Genomic DNA, 20,231 nt, shown 5'->3' with positions numbered 1-20,231 from the left:
AAAGTCATTGTAGGAAGAACAAACCAATGGTAATTTTTTTGCTACACAGACTGCATTTTGGATCTGAGTTCTCTTTCCTTTCTGCAAAAATAGAAGTTTTGTCAAGGCTTACTCTTCATCCATCTGATACAACCATGATGTTTCTCAAATTGGGGTACACATGATTTCGACTACAAGAACATCTTGACTGCATTATGTTTCCATTAGCATTCTCTTTTGGTTTAAGATATTGGGTTGATGTAGATTATATTCCTTATATCTTATATCAAAAGGAACATTTTAATAAATGAAAAGGATTGAAAAAGAGACCAGCTCAGAAATGCAATCAAAGTCCTTGGAGAAAGCCAGAACTGCACCAGTGGATTGGAGAATCTTGGGTTTTCTAGGTCATATCACTGAACGCTGAATTTAATGGCATGCTGAATTAATGAACATTAAAATTCAACTGCAGTCCATTAATTATCATTAAAAATGTCATTGTTAACTCCGCCAGAAAAGTCAACTTAAAACAGCCATTTAGCAAAGAGTTTACCTAACTACAACCAACCTTGCATGCTGAATGCACGTTAAAATGTAAAACTAAATGCCATCATATTATACTTCGACAAGAGAACAGCTTAATTCAACATGAACAAATAGCAGCATAGAAAACAAAGTTTCTCCAAAAACACATTCATCCGTTCCTTCTGCCTCCCATCCATTGACTCTTCCCGTTGCCTCAGCAAAGCAGCCGGCATAATTAAGGATCCCACACACCCTGGATATTCTCTTTTCCAACTTCTTTCGTCAGGAAAAATATACAAAAGTCTGAGGTCACGTTCCAACCGACTAAAGAACAGCTTCTTCCCTGCTGCTGTCAGAATTTTGAATGGATTTACCTTGCATTAAGTTGATGTTTCTCTACACTCTAGCTATGACTGTAACACTACATTCTGCAGTCTCTCCTTTCCTTCTCTATGAACGGTATGCTTTGTCTGTATAGTGCGCAAGAAACAATACTTTTCACTGTATGTTAATACATATGACAATAATAAATCAAATCAAATCAAATCAGAAAAAGAGATAAGGCTTTATATTTTGGAAAGTGACACTAAAGTGAAGGTGACATCGAAGTTGCTATGTTCATTGTCAGATTTTCTTTTTATTTGTTTGTGGTTTATGGGTATCGCTAGCATGAAGCCACTTTTGGCGATGGACATTGAGGTTCTATACCTATCCTCTTCTCACTGTCTCTTCCAAATGGTGTTCAGCTGTGGAGTACTGTGTATTGATTCATCGGTTGAGAGAGCATGGTCGGTGATGATCAGCAGGAGGGTTCCTTGTCCATGTCTGACCTGATGCCAAGAGGCTTCACGGGCTTCAGAATCATTGTTGGGGAATTTCACTGCCACTCCATCCTAACTGACCGTCATTGTGCTAGCGGGACAGGGCATATGTGTGGATGTTCCGATGAGGATGATCAACTGACTCAAGAACAGCTTCTTACCTGCTGCCATCAGACTTTTGAATGGGCCTACCATACATTAAGCTGATCTTCCCCTCACTCGAGCTGTGAGGGAACACTACATTCTGTGCACAGTGGCACAGTGATTTGCACTGCTGCCTCACAGAGCCAGGGACCCAGGTTTAATTCCGGCCTCGGGTGACTGTGCGGAATCTGCACATTCTCCCCGTGTCTGCGTGGGTTTCCTCCGGATGCTCCTGTTTCCTTCCACAGTCCAAATATGTGCGAGTTAGGTTGATTTGCCATGCTAAATTGCCCCTTAGCTTCAGGGGATTAGAAGGATAAATACATAGGGTTACGGGGACAGGGCCTGGGTGGGATTGTGGTTGGTGCAGACTCGATGGGCTGAATGGCTTCCTTCTGCATTGTAGGATTCTATGATTCTATGATTCTGCACCTTTTTCTTTCCTTCTCCCCTATGTACTCTATGAATGGTATGTTTTGTCCATATAAGAACAAAGAACAAAGAAAATTACAGCACAGGAACAGACCCTTCGGCCCTCCAAGCCTGCACCGACCGTGTTGCCTGACTTAACTAAAACCCCCTATCCTTCCGGGGACCATATCCCTCTATTCCCATCCTACTCATGTACTTGTCAAGACGCCCCTTAAAAGTCACTACCGTATCCGCTTCCACTACCTCCCCCGGCAAGGAGTTCCAGGCACCCACCACTCTCTGTGCAGAAAATCTGCCTCGTACATCTCCTTTAAACCTTGTCCCTCACACCCTAAACCTTTGCCCCCTAGTAATTGACTCTTCCACCCTGGAAAAAAGCTTCTGACTATCCACTCTGTCCATGCCTCTTATAATCTTGTCGACTTCTATCAGGTCTCCCCTTAACCTCCATCGCTCCAGTGAGAACAAACCAAGTTTCTCCAACCTCTCCTCATAGCTAATGTCCTCCATACCAGGCAACATCCTGGTAAATCTTTTCTGTACCCTCTCCAAAGCCTCCACATCCTTCTGGTAGTGTGGCGACCAGAATTGAACACTATATTTCAAGTGCGGCCTAATTTAGGTTCTATAAAGCTGCAACATGACTTGCCAATTTTTAAACTTAATACCCCGGCCGATGAAGGCAAGCATGCCATATGCCTTCTTGACTACCTGCTCCACCTGCATTGCCACTTTCAGTGACCTGTGTACCTGTACACCCAGATCCCTTCGCCTATCAATACTCTTAAGGGTTCTGCTATTTACTGTACATTTCCTATCTGTATTAGACCTTCCACAATGCATTATCTCACATTTGTCCAGATTAAACTCCATCTGCCATCTCTCCGCCCAAGTCTCCAACTGATCAATATCCTGCTGTATCCTCTGATGGTCCTCATCGCTATCCGCAAATCCACCAACCTTTGTGTCGTCCGCAAACTTACTAATCAATCCAGTTACATTTTCCTCCAAATCATTTATATATATTACAAACAGCAAAGGTCCCAGCACTGATCTCTGAGGAACACCACTTGTCACAGCCCTCCATTCAGAAACGCACCCTTCCACTGCTACCCTCTGTCTACTTTGACCGAGCCAGTTTTGTATCCACCTTGTCAGCTCACCTTTGATCCCATGCGACTTCACCTTCTGCACCAGTCTGCCATGAGGGACCTTGTCAAAAGCCTTACTGAAGTCCATGTAGATAACATCCACTGCCCTATCCTCATCAATCATCTTTGTCACTTCCTTGAAAAACTCGATCAAGTTCATGAGACACATAGTGCACAAGAAACAATACTTTTCACTGTATACGAGTACATGTGACAATACTAAATCAAATCATGTCAGGCTATTGCTTGACTAATCTGTGAGGAGGTTCTCCCACTTTTGGCTGTTCCCAGATGTTAGTGAGGAGGATGTTACAGTGCTGGGTGGGCTGGCTGTGCCTTTGTTATATCCAGTGCCTGGGTTAAAGCCAGGTAGTCCACACATTTATTCTTCAGACTTTTCGATTAGGTCTGGGAACATGTGTAGGCTTGATCGGGAAAGGACGACAGATTTCCTTCCCAAATGAACAATATTGAACCAGATGTATTTTTGCAACAGTCTGGTAGTTTCATGGTTACCATTACTGAGACTAGAGGTGGAATATTTGTCTTCAGTTCAGGAAGTGTCCATTTCCCGACATTGAGTTCCCAACTTTGTAAAGTCAGTCCATTCACCTGGAATTTTGGTCTTCAAGGATCAGGTGTGGGCTGGAGCCAGGGCTGCTGTCTCCCAATGCAGGTCCAAGGCAGCAAGGGAGATGGGTGGTTGTGGGAACTGGTAAGTTAAAAAGCTCCAACCCAGGTAACATCCTGGCGAATCTCTTCTGCATCTTCCTATAGTGTGGCGATGAGAACTGCAGCCAGTATTTTAGCTGCTGAATGAGTGTTTTATACAGCTCCATCTTAACCTCCCTGCTCTTATATTCTATGCCTCAGTTAATAAAGCCAAGTAAGCTGACAGATTGACTAGGTTAGGATTGTTTTCACTGGAGTTCAGACGAATGAGGAGGGATCTCATAGAGACTTATAAAATTCTAACAGGACTAGACAGGGTAGATACAGGGAGGATGTTCCCGATGGTGAGTGTGTCTAGAACCAGGGGTCACAGTCTGAGGATTTGGGGTAGACCATTTAGGACGGAGATGAAGAGACATTTCTTCACCTAAAGAGTGGTGAGCCTGTGGAATTCATGACCACAGGAAGTAGCTGCTGCCAAAACATTGAATGTATTCAAGAGGTGGCTGGATATAGCACTTGGAGTGAATGGGATCAAAGGTTATAGGGAGAAAGCAGGATTAGGCCATTGAGTTGGATGATCAACCATGATCATGGTGAATGGCGGAACAGGCTCAAAGGGCCAAATGGTCTTCTCCTGCCCCTATCTTCTATGTTTCTATCCCATATGCCTTCTCAAATTCTACTCTTTGGCACCACTGACAATGGAACTGTGCCTGTTAAGCAGGGTAGGTAACGAAAGCGTTAAGAGAGCCCGCAACCAATCCAAATACATTTTGTCTGTGGCGGACCAGTAAATTCAAATGAAGGGAAATGTGCAAGAGCTGTGACAGGGATTGAACAGAAGTTAAGTAGAGACAGAGAAAGAAAAGCTGAGCTCAGAGTAAGACTAAATAGTATGGCACCATATCAACACTGCCCTTGTAAAAGGCAAAACAAGAACATTTGTGCTCTTCAGGCTGGCCATTACATCTCATAATAACTACATTTTTAAAAAAGTGACATTATTATGTGCAGCTGCATATAATATAACCGCATCATCCAAACTTAAAGAAGCAATCCAATAATTCACCTTGAATGTATTGAACGGCATGAGATGGATTTTCAAAAACGGTGTTACAATGCCAAGCAATCTGACTTTAGATTACATTGACGGAATGGCGTAATATTACTGATACACAAATACGAAAGTCCAGTCATTTACGACGGATTCCTCCTTGTTTTAATGGAAAGCTCCGACCTGGTTGGGCAAAATTAAAGCCACGTTCATGCCACATGAAACCAGTCACGGATAATATTCTGCCCATGAATAGTTGAAACATTCATGCAAGGAGCACTTAAACTGTCCTCTTCAAGAAGTAATTGCCAAGCACTGTGGGACAAGAATGAACAGTGTGAAAAACTTGGGTATTCTGACATGGGTTCAGCCAGGAGGTCAGAAATTGCAATGGAATTGAAAGATTAGCTTGTTACAAAAATAATTTAATTTAACCACTGATCAGCTGTGACTGAAAGTCATTATTAACTAGTCAGTGGAGGAATGTTTCACAGACTAATTGTAAGAGGACCGCTCGCCGCAAATTTCAAGACTGGCTTAAATGTTGCCTTTGTGTTGCAAAGCTTAAAATGTCGAGGCACCCACTTTCATTGATCTGTGTCTTAAATGATTCTGTTTCTGTCGAGGCAAAGAACCGATGATCAGATTTTCTACATGCAGCAGATGCTTTCATTCTGACGTTCGATTTAGTGACATGGCCAGGGAATTGGTGCACCAGAATTGTACTCATTAGGAATGATGTTCTTTCAATGACAAAAAGGTTCTCATGATGCAGACCGAAACTTTGGAATAACTAGTCAACATCATCTTTCAGAAATAACTCTCCAGATGTCCAAACATTTCCATAGTGCATCTTTTCCAAGCTCCTTTGGCTCCAATGTACCAGTAAGGAAACTCACAAATCAGCTTCAGATTCAAAGGTTTTCATGACCGCTTCCTCCATTAACTGTCTCTCTTCCTCTCACCAACTTTTACCGATGCACCATAGAAAGCATTCTTTCTGGTTGTATCACAGCTGGTATGGCTCCTGCCCTGTCCAAGACCGCAAGAAACTACAAAGGGTTGTGAACGAAGCCCAGTCCATCACGCAAACCAGCCTTCCATCCATTGACTCTGTCTACACTTCCCGCTGCCTTGGCAAAGCAGCCAGCATAATTAAGGACCCCACGCACCCCAGACATTCTCTCTTCCACCTTCTACTGTCAGGAAAAAGAAAAAAAGTCTGAGAACAAGTACCAACCGACTCAAGAACAGCTTCTTCAGGCTTTTGAATGAACCTATCTCATATAGAACACAGAACAGTACAGCACAGAACAGGTCCTTCAGCCCATGATGTTGTGCCGAGCTTTATCTGAAACCAAGATCAAGCTATCCCACTCCCTATCATCCTGGTGTGCTCCATGTGCCTATCCAATAACCGCTTAAATGTTCCTAAAGTGTCTGACTCCACTATCACTGCAGGCAGTCCATTCCACACCCCAACCACTCTCTGAGTAAAGAACCTACCTCGGACATCCTTCCTATATCTTCCACCATGAACCCTATAGTTATGCCCCCTTGTAATAGCTCCATCCACTTGAGGAAATAGTCTTTGAACGTTCACTCTATCTATCACCTTCATCATTTTATAAACCTCTATTAAGTCTCCCCTCAACCTCCTCCGCTCCAGAGAGAACAGCCCAGCTCCCTCAACCTTTCCTCATAAGACCTACCCTCCAAACCAAGCAGCATCCTGGTAAATCTCCTTTGCACACTTTCCAGCGCTTCCACATCCTTCTTTTAGTGAGGTGACCAGAATTGCACACAATATTCCAAATGTGGTCTCACCAAGGTCCTGTACAGTTGCAGCATAACCCCACAGCTCTTAAACTCCAACCCCCTGTTAATAAAAGCTAACACACTATAGGCCTTCTTCACAGCTCTATCCACTTGAGTGACAACCTTCAGAGATCTGTGGATAAGGACCCCAAGATCTCTCTGTTCCTCCACAGTCTTCAGAACCCTACCTTTGACCCTGTAATCCACATTTAAATTTGTCCTACCAAAATGAATCACCTCACATTTATCAGGGTTAAACTCCATCTGCCATTTTTCAGCCCAGCTTTTCATCCTATCTATGTCTCTTTGCAGTCTACAACAGCCCTCCACCTCATCCACTACTCCACCAATCTTGGTGTCATCAGCAAATTTACTGATCCACCCTTCAGCCCCCTCCTCTAAGTCATTAATAAAAATCACAAAGAGCAGAGGACCAAGCACTGATCCCTGTGGCACTCCGCTAGCAACCTGCCTCCAGTCCGAAAATTTTCCATCCACCACCACCCTCTGTCTTCGATCAGATAGCCAGTTACCTATCCAATCGGCCAACTTTCCCTCTACCCCACACCTCCTTACTTTCATCATAAGCCGACCATGGGGGACCTTATCAAACGCCTTACTAAAATCCATGTATATGACATCAACTGCCCTACCTTCATCAACACACTTAATTACCTCCTCAAAATATTTTATCAAATTTGTGAGGCACGACTTGCCCTTCACAAATTCGTGCTGACTATCCCGGATTAATCCGCATCTTTCTAAATGGTCATAAATCCCATCCCTAAGGACCTTTTCCAACAACTTACCAACCACCGAAGTAAGACTAACCGGCCTATAATTACCTGGGTCATTTCAATTCCCTTTCTTAAACAGAGGAACAACATTTGCCACTCTCCAGTCCTCTGGCACTATCCCCGTGGACAGTGAGGACCCAAAGATCAAAGCCAAAGGCTCTGCAATCTCATCCCTTGCCTCCCAAATAATCCTAGGATATATTTCATCAGGCCCAGGGGACTTATCGACCTTCAGTTTATTCAAAACAGCTAGTACATCCTCCCTCTGAACATCTACTTCCTCGAGCTTATTAGCCTGTAACCCCTTCTCTTCCTCAAAAACATGGCCCCTCTCCTTGGTGAACACTGAAGAAAAGTATTCATTCATCACCTCGCCTATCTCTACTGACTCCATACACAAGTTCCCACTACTGTCCTTGACCGGCCCTAACCTCACCCTGGTCATTCTTTTATTCCTCACATAAGAGTAAAAAGCCTTGGGGTTTTCCTTGATCCGACCCACCAAGGACTTCTGATGCCCCCTCCTAACTCTCCTAAGCCCCTTTTTCAGCTCATTTCTTGCTAACTTGTAACCCTCAATCGAGCCAACTGAACCTTGTTTCCTCATTCCTACATAAGCTTCCCTCTTCCCTTTTACAAGGCATTCCACCTCTTTTGTGAACCATGGTTCCCTCACTCAAGTTGATCTTTCTCTATGCCCCAGCTATGACTGTAACACTACATTCTGTGTCCTCTCCTTTCCTTCTCTATGAATGGTATGCTTTGTCTGTTCAATGTGCAAAAATGTGCAAAACGTGCAAAAAACAATACTTTTCACCGTATCCCAATACATGTGACAATAATAAATCAAATCAAATCAAATCATTACAGTACTCTGCACTCCCTAATGCTGATCTTGTTCTGGTCCTCCTTTGTTGTGTCATTGGTGGTCACTCATACAGCTCCCATGGTGCTGGCCCCTGGATCATCATGGTCACCTCCTTCCTCCCTGTAAAAAGGATTGTCAAAATCCTTCCTTTCCATCATGCCAACAGTCCTGCACCCTAACATCATCCATTTCTCCTTTTCCTTCCTATCTGGCATCTACAATCTTGTCCACTGCATACGAGTGGCAAGGTAAAGTCACCATTGTCCCAGATGACCAGAGGCTGCTTTGAGTGGGAGAGATGACTTGTAGTGATATAACCTGAGGATCACCACACCTCAGACGAGGGGCAAGGTTGAGAAGGTGGGGCCTTCAGGAATAAACTCTGCCGGTATGGGAATTGAACCCACACTGTTGCCATCTCTCTGCATCACTAGTGGCACAACAGAAGCGGCTATTTGACAGAACTTTCATTTATATAGTGCCTGCAAAACTGCTTTCACAATGTTTCCACACTCAATTATCTTTGGAAAACAGCGATTGTTTCTTTAGAGTCAAATATCTGTTCACAACGTGTTGCCTGCATAAAGCATCATCAAATTACAGTGCCTTCTTTCAGACTGGCTATCATGGTTCTGAAATATAGTTATTCAATATATGAAAAGCAATCCACAATAGCAATGTGGGTGTACCCACACCACATGGACTGCAGCGGTTCAAGAAGGTGGCTCACCACCACTTTCTCAAGGGCAGTTAGGGATGGGCAACAAATGCTGGCCTAGCCAACAATGTCCACATCCCATGAAAGAATGAAAAATATAAATCTGGATCACCTGTTTAATCAAGTAGGTTCAGTGACAAGTCACCACTCAGCAGTATTGAGTGGACAAGAAGCATCAAAGAAAGCAATTTTAGTTTCTCATGTGGCATTTTTCTAGACAAATGATGAAACATTTGGGAATGTGAAGATTGCCTTGGTATCAAGCCTACCTTCTTGAACACTTACTCCTAGATTACTTCCTTCACTGAGACACACCACAATTAATCACTGAAATTAATTGCACTGACTCTCCCACATTTCCAAGCAAGGTGGAAAGGAATGATCCCATTACTTTTAGATAATGAATTTTGTGGGTAGAACACTAATATAAAATTGACCTGTGATTTATTTCTGTTACAAACTACCTCTGCCACAGCGTAGCCAGCTTTGACCTATTTAAGTGCTATGTTTTAGTGCCATAGAAACTTGCAACACAAAATTATTTCTGTCAAATACAGAACAGCAAAAAAACTCATAAAAGAAATACACTGCAGCTAAATGACGAGCTGCGCACACAGCTACCTCCACCTCCATAAATATCTTATGCATTTTTGCTTAAAGGGCAGATGTCATGATAACAAATTGTCATTAAAAACCTGATGAATTTTGCGATGTCCTTGCAGATTGAGAAACTACTAAACTCTCCAAGGTCAATCATAAAAGAGGATTAATGAAACATGGTGTTCCTTCAATTCAAGCTCAACAAGATCCAAAAACTTTCATGCGCCAGTGTGCCATATCAGCAAAATTTCTAGTCTTGGTGGAGAGATGAGGTGGAGGTGCTGGCGTTGGACTGGGGTGGGCACAGTAAGAAGTCTCACAACACCAGGTTAAAGCCCAACAGGTTTATTTGGAATCACGAGGTTTTGGAGCGCTGCTCCTTCAACACTCACCTGATGAAGCAGCAATGCTCCGAAAGCTCGTGATTTCAAATAAACCTGTTGGACTTTAACCTGGTGTTGTGAGACTTCTTACTTTGGTGGAGAGAGAGAATGAGAGAGAAAAGGACGGCAAGTGCACGTTTATGAGTATGAGAGAAAGTATGAGAGGATGCAAGTGTTGGATTGAGTACAAGAAAGACATGTAGAGAGGAAGAGGAAATGAGTTAGTGTAACTTTATTTTAGTGCTTGGTTCTTGATTTAAGCTGCATTGAGCATGGAGCTGAGCATACTGCATGTCCCAATGGGGAAGTAGGTGAAACTACATAATTGCAATCTCTGGCTAACACTTGCCAAAAGACAAAATAGACTACAGGAAATAAGGGAGAACTTGGCCAGAATATTCTCAAAACAAGTATTCATAAACATTAAAAATGCTTCTAATTATTGACACAATATGTATGAGTGAATGTGTGACAAAATACCACCGTTACCTTTAAAAAAAATAGTTCTAGCTTCTACTCAATATCCTTCCCTCAACGACTACCGAATACAGGTCGTTTGTTTCATTGTGGGATCTTGCTGCACACAAAAAGGTTGCAGAGCCTTTCTGTATGACAACAATTTCTGCCAAATAATGAAGTATTTGTGAAATACTTTAGGACATTTTCAATAGACATGTTAATGCAAATTACAGTCTCCCTTTCCTCCTCAACTGTTTTTAAAGTGTAGATTGTTTAGCAAGGCTCAAATTCCGATTGTACCCAATCTGTACAGGAAAAGAAATGTTGTCAAGATCGGTATACCTATGAAGTTTCCTCACTTCTATTTTACTGTATAGCCGAATAAAAAGCAAACTGCATGGAGTCATCATAAAAACACTAATTCCTTCAGGAATATTATGTGGGAGGAACAGCATGACTAATTTCATTTTCTCTTTCATCTTTCAAGACTCAGTGAAAGTTGACTTTTATGTTATGTGATTTAGGTTAAGGGACTTAGGACTGATCCTCACTGACTCATGAGTGGAATCGATTTACACAAAAAAAATCAAGGAGGGGAAAAGAGAATAATGTGTCTGCAAAGACTGCTACCTAACCTAGGAGCGAAACACAGGCTGCAGGAACACGATCACCCAATTGTCTGGGATAAATATTGGTCAGCACATTGGGTAGAGCATGTCTACTCTTCAAAATACTGCCACGTGATCATTCCTGTCCACCTGAGAGGGAAGATGATTTAATACCTTCGTCTGAAAGATGGCACCTGTACTTTTAAGTCGTAATTAGATCAAAAATGCGACTCCGTGTTATTCGATAGGAAGAACCTTGTTTTTTGTTATTGTGCTACACTATAAAGGAGTAATAATAGGATTACCTTCCTGCAGGAAGATGACAGGCTGTCTTTCAGGGAAAGAATACTCTATGTCGTTGTTACAAAATAAAGAAAGCTCTGAGAGTATCCATCACACTTTGAGCACTTTGTATAAAACACCAATGGATGAATCATAATTAAAAATCCTTAGAAAATAGACATAATAGGAAATAAGGTCAGTCACTTCCCGACATTGACAGAATCTGGCACCTTTTCAAGAAAAGAACCAAAGGATTTGCCAATCTGGAGAAACTTCCTACAGAAGTAATTAGGTTGTAAGTGGCCTCCAGTGGATGCTATTTAGAGCACTTCCATGTAGAGACTAGCTGAGTAGTGGCCTTAAAAGACTAGGCCAAGTTGACAGCTAACATTGCAAAGTTCTCCAGACTCCAAAGTAGTCAAAAGCAATGCCACAATGAAAGTGCTAATATTGCATAAAAGTCTTTTTTTCAGCAATCAATTTCCTGTACCGTGTATATTATACGTTATTTTATAATATTATAACTTCATTCACGTGTGTATTTAATGTACCCAAAATTCAAACACATTGATGGAAATTTTCATGCAATCAAAACTGGACTCCTGCAGTTGTGCCTGTGTTTGCTGGAAGGTCGCTGACACCCCCTCCTGTAAAGTCTGGCTCTGCTTTTGCATGGTGACCGTTGCTGGGATGAATGTTTCCAAAGGCCCGACATCTGTCTTGAGGTCAGCAATTCCCAGGGAGCCATCAGCCCTCCGACTGGCCACACCCTTGGATGATCCAGCCTCCACCCATTGTGCAATAGCAGCAGTGTGGCACTCACCAGACAGTGCCCCAGAAGCTTGTCCACTAACGTCCCTGAGGTGAGTGTTTCTGTGCTGGTGTTTAGTGCTGGTGAATGCAGTGATGGTGTGTCTGTGTCCTCCCCGGAGCTGTGGCCCAGGGTGTTCGAAGGGGTAGCACAGCAGGATGCGGCCCCGGATGGCAGGGCCTCATCCGTTGGAGATCCTTCAGGACAAAGGACATGGGTCAGCTGATGGAGATGTCAAAGGTTTGGGGGAATGATAGACTCACTTGAGATAGGTCATTTGGATCATGGTGCTCTGGGCTCTTACTTGCTCGGGGCCTGCCGACCTCGCAGTCAGCATTAGCTCAGTTTTGTGCCACACCCACTATTTCCCTGGCCCTCTCCTTTGGGGATGCCTCCACCCGTCTTTGCCTGTTCCCTCCTGTTGAAGAGGATCTTTGCCTGTGAGGACACAAAGATGATAGAGTGAGAGAGTGGCCTAATGAGGATGGGGGGGGGGGGGGTTGACAGCTGGTGACATATGTGGGCGTGAAGCCTCGCCAATCAGGGGATGTGATGTGGACTGCGGGGATGTGGGGGGGAATGGTGGTTCTGATGGGGATTCTGCATGATAATGTTAGAAAGTGGTATGGTGGGATAGAAGGGGAGGTAGAAGAAGTTAGGGACATGAGTGATGCCAGGGGCAGGGAAGTGGGCAATCACCCTTGAAGACCAGAGGAGATCGTTCATCATCTTGTGGCATTGCATGCCCGCCCTCTTGTGAAGCTCCTGGCACTTACTGACTCAGCCACCGCTCCCTGTGCCTCCGTGACCTCGGTTGATGGCAGCCTCCTGCCAACTCTCGGGACGAGGTTGGCCCTCCTCTCCTTCACAGCTTCCAGCATCCTCTCCACCTCTGACTCGAGGAATCTGGGCGCCGACCTTCTCCCTGCCATGTCGCTGGCTGAAGTGAGAGCGGCTGTTGAAGGGAGTGCTGAAATACTGCTCCCGCTTGTGAAGGACTAACAGCCGATTCCTGACTGCAGCAAGTCAGGCGTCGGGCATCACAAAATCAGCGTGAAACACATAGTGGAGGGTTGGTCCATTACTATAGTCTGATTAGCACGTGTAAAGCACGGGTAATGCCAATGGGAAACACTCCAGCTTTCCTGCTGGTGTAGACACTTAGTTGCGGCCCATGTACCTTTTGCATTTTCCTTGGGTCCCAATTGTTTCAGTTTGTTTTATGCAGCTTTTTATGTTTCAACTCATAGGATTGAGATTCCAAGGAAATTTTCCCTGCAAGTTAATGCAGGCAAGATGTTTGGATCCAAATACGAGTAGATGTAAGAAATTAAAGACACAGAACAGGCAAACCTTACCTCTTTTTACACAGTTAACATAGCTAACCCACTCTTTGAAGGAAAGGCTGAGAAAGGATGTCTGCTCATGTGGAATGTAAGTGCCAACATGATCGGGCTGGGTTAAATGGCTTCTTTCGATGTTGTAATTTCTGTATAACCCAGTATTCAGAAAAACTGTGACAAAGGGGCTTATAACCATAATCACAAAAGGAATTGAAAGAGGTTAGAAAAGTCTTTACACTGAAGATAATTAGAACGTGGAAGATCCTGTCCAAACAATTGCTGGAACAAAACGGCAAACTCATTTGAAAAGGAATTCAATAGTTTCTTGAAAAAAAATATTCAAGGAAAACACGTGTGCCAATGGGTTTAGAGTAAGGAGCTTCTGTGGAGATAAACACCAGTGCAAGTTTAACAGCCTGAATGACCTTTTCCTGTACATTCTACAATTCTATTAATACTGTAATTTTGACATTTTCCAATGTTCTTTGCAATACAATGGACAGATTTTAGTAAATATACAAACAATACTGTGTCAGTTAAATCGATCAGCCTTATTATAAAAATGAGCAACAACTAATGTGAAAAATCATCTCATCCCAGAGTTCAGATGGAACAAGCCGCTAAAGCAGTGTTCTTGGTGTTCGTTGGCCACGTCAAAACTAACAAGGTTATTTCCTCCCAGTCACTTGTCCCACTTCCTCCTCAATCGTGTTAGAATAAAAAAGATCCTTGTTTACACCCTTCCATAGTTCATATGGCTATGTTATTCTGCAGTAATTATATCAGTCCATAAGTCCAATTTGACCTATTTTTAATTGTTAAAGTCGTTGTTTTATATTATGCATTTTATATCTATACATTAAAATAAATGAGAGAGTGTAAATTTAAGGTTGTAATTTGAACTTTGTATTTTTGTTTTTTGTAACAATGTCTCAACCCTTATGGTAACTTAAAAGCCATAATTCCTGCTGGGAATCTGCAAAGGTCTGCCAGGTACTTTATAAAAAGACTTATTCTTTGTTTTTTCTTTGTTTCTCTTGTATACTTTCCATCAGGCTCCATCTTGTGGATCGCTTGAAATGACTGGATATGATTTTGAACTCATCTTGTGATTGTAGTTTATTCCTGGTTGGTCCTGTAGAGTGCTTATGGACTGAATGGTTAGGTCTGGCCTGAATCATGGAAATTTACAGCAGGGAAGGTGGCCATTGGCCCATCATATCCAGGCTGGCCAACACGGAGCCATCCAGCTTCAGTGCACTTCTCAACTCTTGGTCCATAGACTTGAAGTGCATATCCAAGTATATCTTAAATGCAAAGAGGGGTTTCTACCTCTAACACTCTTTCAGGCAGATAGTTCTAGATCTGCAACACCCTTTGGGTACAAAGGAAACCCTCAAATCCCCTCTAAACATCATACCTATGAACCTAAATCTATGTCTCTTTTCCTGGACCCCTCAACCAAGAGCAAAGGGACATTTCTATCCACTCCATCTACACCTCTCATAGCTTTATACACTTCAATTATTTCTTCCCTCAGTCTCCTCTATTTCAAAGAAAAATACCCTAACCCATCAAATTTTTCCTCATTGCTAAAATTCTCCAGTCCAGGCAACAGTGTCATTAGTGCAAATTTCCCAGCAGCAGATTCTCCTACATCCTCTATGGTGGCCACAAATTACATGGCATCAGAATGGGGAAGTACAGCTTTTGAGCACGTGGCTTGACCCATGCTTGGCTTTTCACTGGCACTGTTCAACATCAGACCAGTCAAAGGCTATCCTCACTGTCAAGACGGAACTTGTGGGTGTTGGCTTTTTGACAAAGGATGACTCTCTAGGGCAGCATGGTGGCACAGTGGTTAGCACTGCTGCCTCAAAGCGCCAGGGACATAGGTTCCATTCCTGGCTTGGGTCACTGTCTGTGCGGAGTCTGCACATTCTCCCTGTGTCTGCGTGGGTTTCCTCCGGGTGCTCCGGTTTCCTCCCACAGTCCAAAAGACATGTTGGTTAGGTGCATTGGCCATGCTAAATTCTCCCTCAGTGTACCTGCACAGGCAACGGAGTGTGGGATTTTCACAGTAACTTCATTGCAGTGTTAATGTAAACATACTTGCGACACTGATAAATAAACTTAAAACTTTAACTCCCAACGTAAGTGGCTGACCATTACAAGTGCTCAGACTAGAGGTTTATGGGGATTGTTTAAAATGATAATGTTATGGTGAGAAATGAGATGCCTGCAGGGCAGTAGGAATATGGATGTTTAAATTATGCCAATGGCTATGTGTAATTCAGGAACTCTGTTTCCTGAAATTAGAGAGAATTAGTGATTAGTTCTTGGGAGTTTTCAGAAACAATGCTTCGATTCATTTGCTGCTTTTTTTCCCCCCAAATCCTGGAAATATTTTGCTGTCAAGACCCAGTCATCACTGACCTGATACGGAGCCACGTGAGCATCTGTGTGGTGCCCCCTCCAAACACCCAGACGGTGAAGAACACAATCAGCAGGGTTGTGGTGAACATCATCTGTTTGGGTTTTGAGTCGGTGTCCCTGATTGCCAGGGCAAACGCAATGGCGCCTCGCAAGCCTTGGGAAGCAAATGGTCCAATTATCACATGAATGCACAAGACACACACTCATGCAGAGACAGCAGTAAATAATTAGATTTGGAAATGGCTAGAAATAAGTTACAGATGCTCACAGTCAAAACACCCCTAACTGGTTTGTATTGCTATATAGTTCTGGCTGCCGACAAGCAAGCAACAGCTGACAAGTGATTTTCCGCCATCAAAATTCAAGCCAGCTCAGCCATAAAGATAGGGGATGAGTTGGAATGAGAACCAAAACTGCTCCCAATTTGGCATGAATTCAGAACATTTCAGAATGAATCACCACAATTTCCCTTCAAATGAATCACACACGTGGCAAAATAAAACAGCATCCGTGCGCATTTTAATGCTCCCAAACTGTGTTGCAGACAAATGGACATCTACGTCTAGGGTTCCAGAAGCAAAGGTCGCCAGTGACTTATGCTTGTGTGTGTTGCAACGGGAGCTTTTGGGAAGGAGGTATTGTTATATTGTGTCTTCCTAGCGTTGTCAAGAGATTAGAGGCTTTGTTAGAAACAGAAGTTACTTATTGATAAGAGAAACTTGGCCCAGGAATTTGCAGCCCTTGGGTGCCCTGGAGCAGCAACTCCAGTCTTTCCACGTTTACTACATGGCTGCTCGATGATTCTGCCCGAGGGAGGAAGGACTCCACCCTCTGGTACGATCACTCACAGTCCCATTGGTTCCTCAAGTCAGGTGACTCTCTTCTGCTGTGCTGTCATAAGGAGACAGACATCACAGACACAACACATATCCAGTCTGACAATAAATGGAGATTCACCATCCAGTGGGGAGCATGCAAAACTTCACAATCCCCCTTGGCTGCCTGATCTGTTATGAATGAGGGAAGGAGGGAGGGGAGGAGAGAGAAAGAAAATTATCGACATGATGTAGAGCAGTCCATGATGTAGAGCAGTTCCTTGAGGGAGAGGTTGAAGACCGTCCCTCAGTGAGAACACAGATTCACACTACACAGAGGGAGCTGACTGAGCAAGTCAATGTAACCTTTCATACCTTTTGCTGCAAATTAAAAATACAATTACATTTGACTACACTGATCTGCCATGATTTGCTGTAAGGTAACCATCCAATTTCAGGCCATGCATTACAAAGGAAAAGTTGACACTTCCTCAATGAGAACAGGGGAAAACCTGTGCGCAAACCACTAAAGTATCAATTTCACATCAGCAGTGCAATAAACACAGGAGAAAATAATCAGACTATATACTCTCAACTAGGGAGTGAACAACCAAAAGGATACTCTTGAAATACGGCATGATGGCATAGTGAACAGCACTGCTGCCTCACAGCACAGGGACCCGGGTTCAATTCCGGCCTTGGGTGACTGTCTGTGTGGAGTTTGTGCATTCTCCCCATGTCTGCGTGGGTTTCCTCTGAGTGCTGAGGTTTCCTCCCACAGTTGGAAAGATGTGCTGGTTAAACACATTGGCTGTGCTAAATTCTCCCCGAACAGGTGTCGGGAGTGTGGTGACTAGGGGATTTTCACAGTAACGTCATTGCAGTGTTAATTCAAGCCTACTTGTGATAATGAGATTGTTCCGTTCTAAATGCACATACATCCTGTCTTAAGGGTGTACGAATAAATAAACTTTAAAAACTTTAACTCCACGCAGTCACCTGCGGCTGGTCCCGGGTCCCTGGCGCTATGAGGCAGCAGTGCTAACCACGGTGTCATGAAGGAACAAAAGTCAAATCCTGATTGCCAATAGTAGATTTGGTCTTGTGTGCATGCTTTTGTTTAGCGTTACTGCTTCTCTCCATCCTCATCTTTATTTTTTATCTCATAGAGTCATAGAGGTTTACAGCATGGAAACAGGCCCTTCGGCCCAACTTGTCCATGCCGCCCTTTTATTTAACGACTAAGCTAGTCCCAATTGCCCGCGCTTGGCCAATATCCCTCGACAACCATCTTACTCATGTAACTGTCTAAAAGCTTTTTAAAAAGACAAAATTGTACCCGTCTCTACTATTGCCTCTGGTAGCTTGTTTCAGACACTCACCACCCTCTGTGTGAAAGAATTGTCCCTCTGGACCCTTTTGTATTTCCCCCCCCCTCACCTTAAACTTATGCCCTCTAGTTTTAGACTCCCCTACCTTTGGGAAAAGATGTTGACTATCAATTTAATTTAATTTTTGTCAATTTAATTTAACATAATTGATATGGTCCATTCATTTAACTCCTAACAGGATGCACATGAACAGGATGTTAATTGCCTCTAGCCTTTCCACATCTCCTATTTCCTAACCTGCGTTTTATTTGACACACATGCCAGCCTAGTTTCTTTCAGCCTCTAAATATATCACAAACCCTTCCATTCTCTTCCCAAATGAGCTGAGGCTGTTGGTTAGATCTGTATTTTCCAAAGAAGTCAATGATTCTGGTGAGTTGGAGGTAATACCCTATATCTTAGCATGAAGTTTCCATCAATGTTTTCAAGATACTCAAAACCCACGATGTTGCTGTGTCTGGAATGGTGTGGAGCTTTTTGAGTGGACTTCAGTGCATGCTCCCGCTCCCTGTTTATCTTCCCGTAATATAATAGCTCACGATTCTCCACATTAAAGTGTATCTGCCATGCAACATCCATTTACTAATCAATCTGTGTCTGTAATATTTCTAACTGTGTTTACTAAATAGAAAACGGGAGAGTGTTTATGAGAAAGTAATGCTCCCCATCCAAAGGCAGCCAGTGCCCATACAGTAAATGCTAGTTACAAGACAAGAATAATCGATAAATATCCAAAACTCCTTTCGCCATCAACAGTGCAGTTTTGGGGCAGCACAGGATTTGACAACAGTTGCGAGGGTACCTGCTGGAATTAGCTGAGGGAGAAAATGAACTGCGATCAAATAACTGCTTATGAGTTGGGAGCTAACCCAACATCCACCTGTCGCTTGGACTTGTATTTAGGCAGATGCAGGTGTGAATCATGGCAGATGGTAATGGGTTCAGATCATCCCCTTCTGAACAGATTGCAATCTGTGGTATTAATGGGACCCATTTGTCTCAATGAGGTACAATGGACCATGTAATCTTGGTTGTTAAGAGGTTTGGAGACTGTCATTTTCAGGTTTTGCAATCTGCCTGGAATCTATTGCTCTGAGACTAGCTGTGTTCTGAACTCATGGAACAAATTGGCCGTGTTTGTGACCTGGACCTAAGGATGGAGTAGTGCGCTTTTCTACATGACTGATAATGGAAGATTGTGAAATCAGTCATGCATCAGTAAGCCAACAATGATAGTCCTCAGAGTATGTCAATAGACAGTATGAAATAACAATCCCTGACTTTTTAACACTTCACACAGAATTTTTAAAAAGACATAAAGGACAGGAGCTTTTAAATCCTTGACAGTTGTTTTTGTCACTTGCTTTTGAGATCTCTCTTGGCAGTTCGAATGAGTTAAGCACTTTTATGTACCTTCATTTCTATTTTCACCAATCCCAAAGGGCACCCTACCTCCCCCAAAGAACGCTTGACCCCTGCCAAAGAGCACCTTGTTTCCCTCAAAGGAGTCCCAGGACCATATCCTACCTCTCCAAAAGCATACCCCAGCTCTCCAAAGTACTCCACAAGATTTATACCTGCTCCTACCATGTCTAATTTGCATAATTCTGGCAGAATTCTCCCTTGGCCCTGCCGGTGGGTTCAATGGTGGACAGGGGGTGGGGTGAGGGGGCCGGGTTAGAATTCAGCTCGAGTCCAAAAATCAGTTTCACGCCGCTATGAACTTCCCACGGGATCTTCTGTTGGTGCAGTGCTCACCATGGCCAATCAGGAGCCCCACAGGAGGCTCAATCCCTCATGGATTGCAGGTGAAGGCCTGACTGGAATCTTTTCCCGCGTGCCCGATTCTCTGCGATGCCAGTGGGAAAACACGCCGGTCCAGAACTATGCCTGGAACAATGTGGCATGCAGAAGACGGGCCTCACTGGAACAATGCCCGGGGCTGCCTCCAGAGTCCAGAGGCTGCCAGCAACCCTCAATCCCGGAACACCACCACGGTGAGTGGGGGTTCAGAAGGGGATGATGTGAACACATTACCATCTGCCATGATTCACACCTGCATCTGCCTAAATACAAGTCTAAGTGACAAGTGAATGTTGGGTTAGCTCCCAACTCATAAGC

The 20,231-nt window shown here is 43.5% G+C and overlaps 1 protein-coding gene across 1 annotated transcript in view; it reads right to left on the bottom strand.

Annotated features, from left to right (window-relative positions):
• Nucleotides 1–20,231, bottom strand: part of LOC144485955 (sodium/hydrogen exchanger 9-like) — a 285,192-nt gene that overhangs the window by 50,560 nt on the left and 214,401 nt on the right. Inside the window, exon 12 of the mRNA XM_078204030.1 lies at nucleotides 15,905–16,058. Within this exon, the coding sequence (XP_078060156.1) occupies nucleotides 15,905–16,058 (154 nt within the window). The remainder of the gene's footprint in view (nucleotides 1–15,904; nucleotides 16,059–20,231) is intronic.

This window comes from Mustelus asterias, chromosome 3 (assembly GCF_964213995.1).
Source record: "Mustelus asterias chromosome 3, sMusAst1.hap1.1, whole genome shotgun sequence".
Classification (NCBI taxonomy): domain Eukaryota; kingdom Metazoa; phylum Chordata; class Chondrichthyes; order Carcharhiniformes; family Triakidae; genus Mustelus; species Mustelus asterias.
This window is presented reverse-complemented; position numbering and strand designations above follow the sequence as displayed.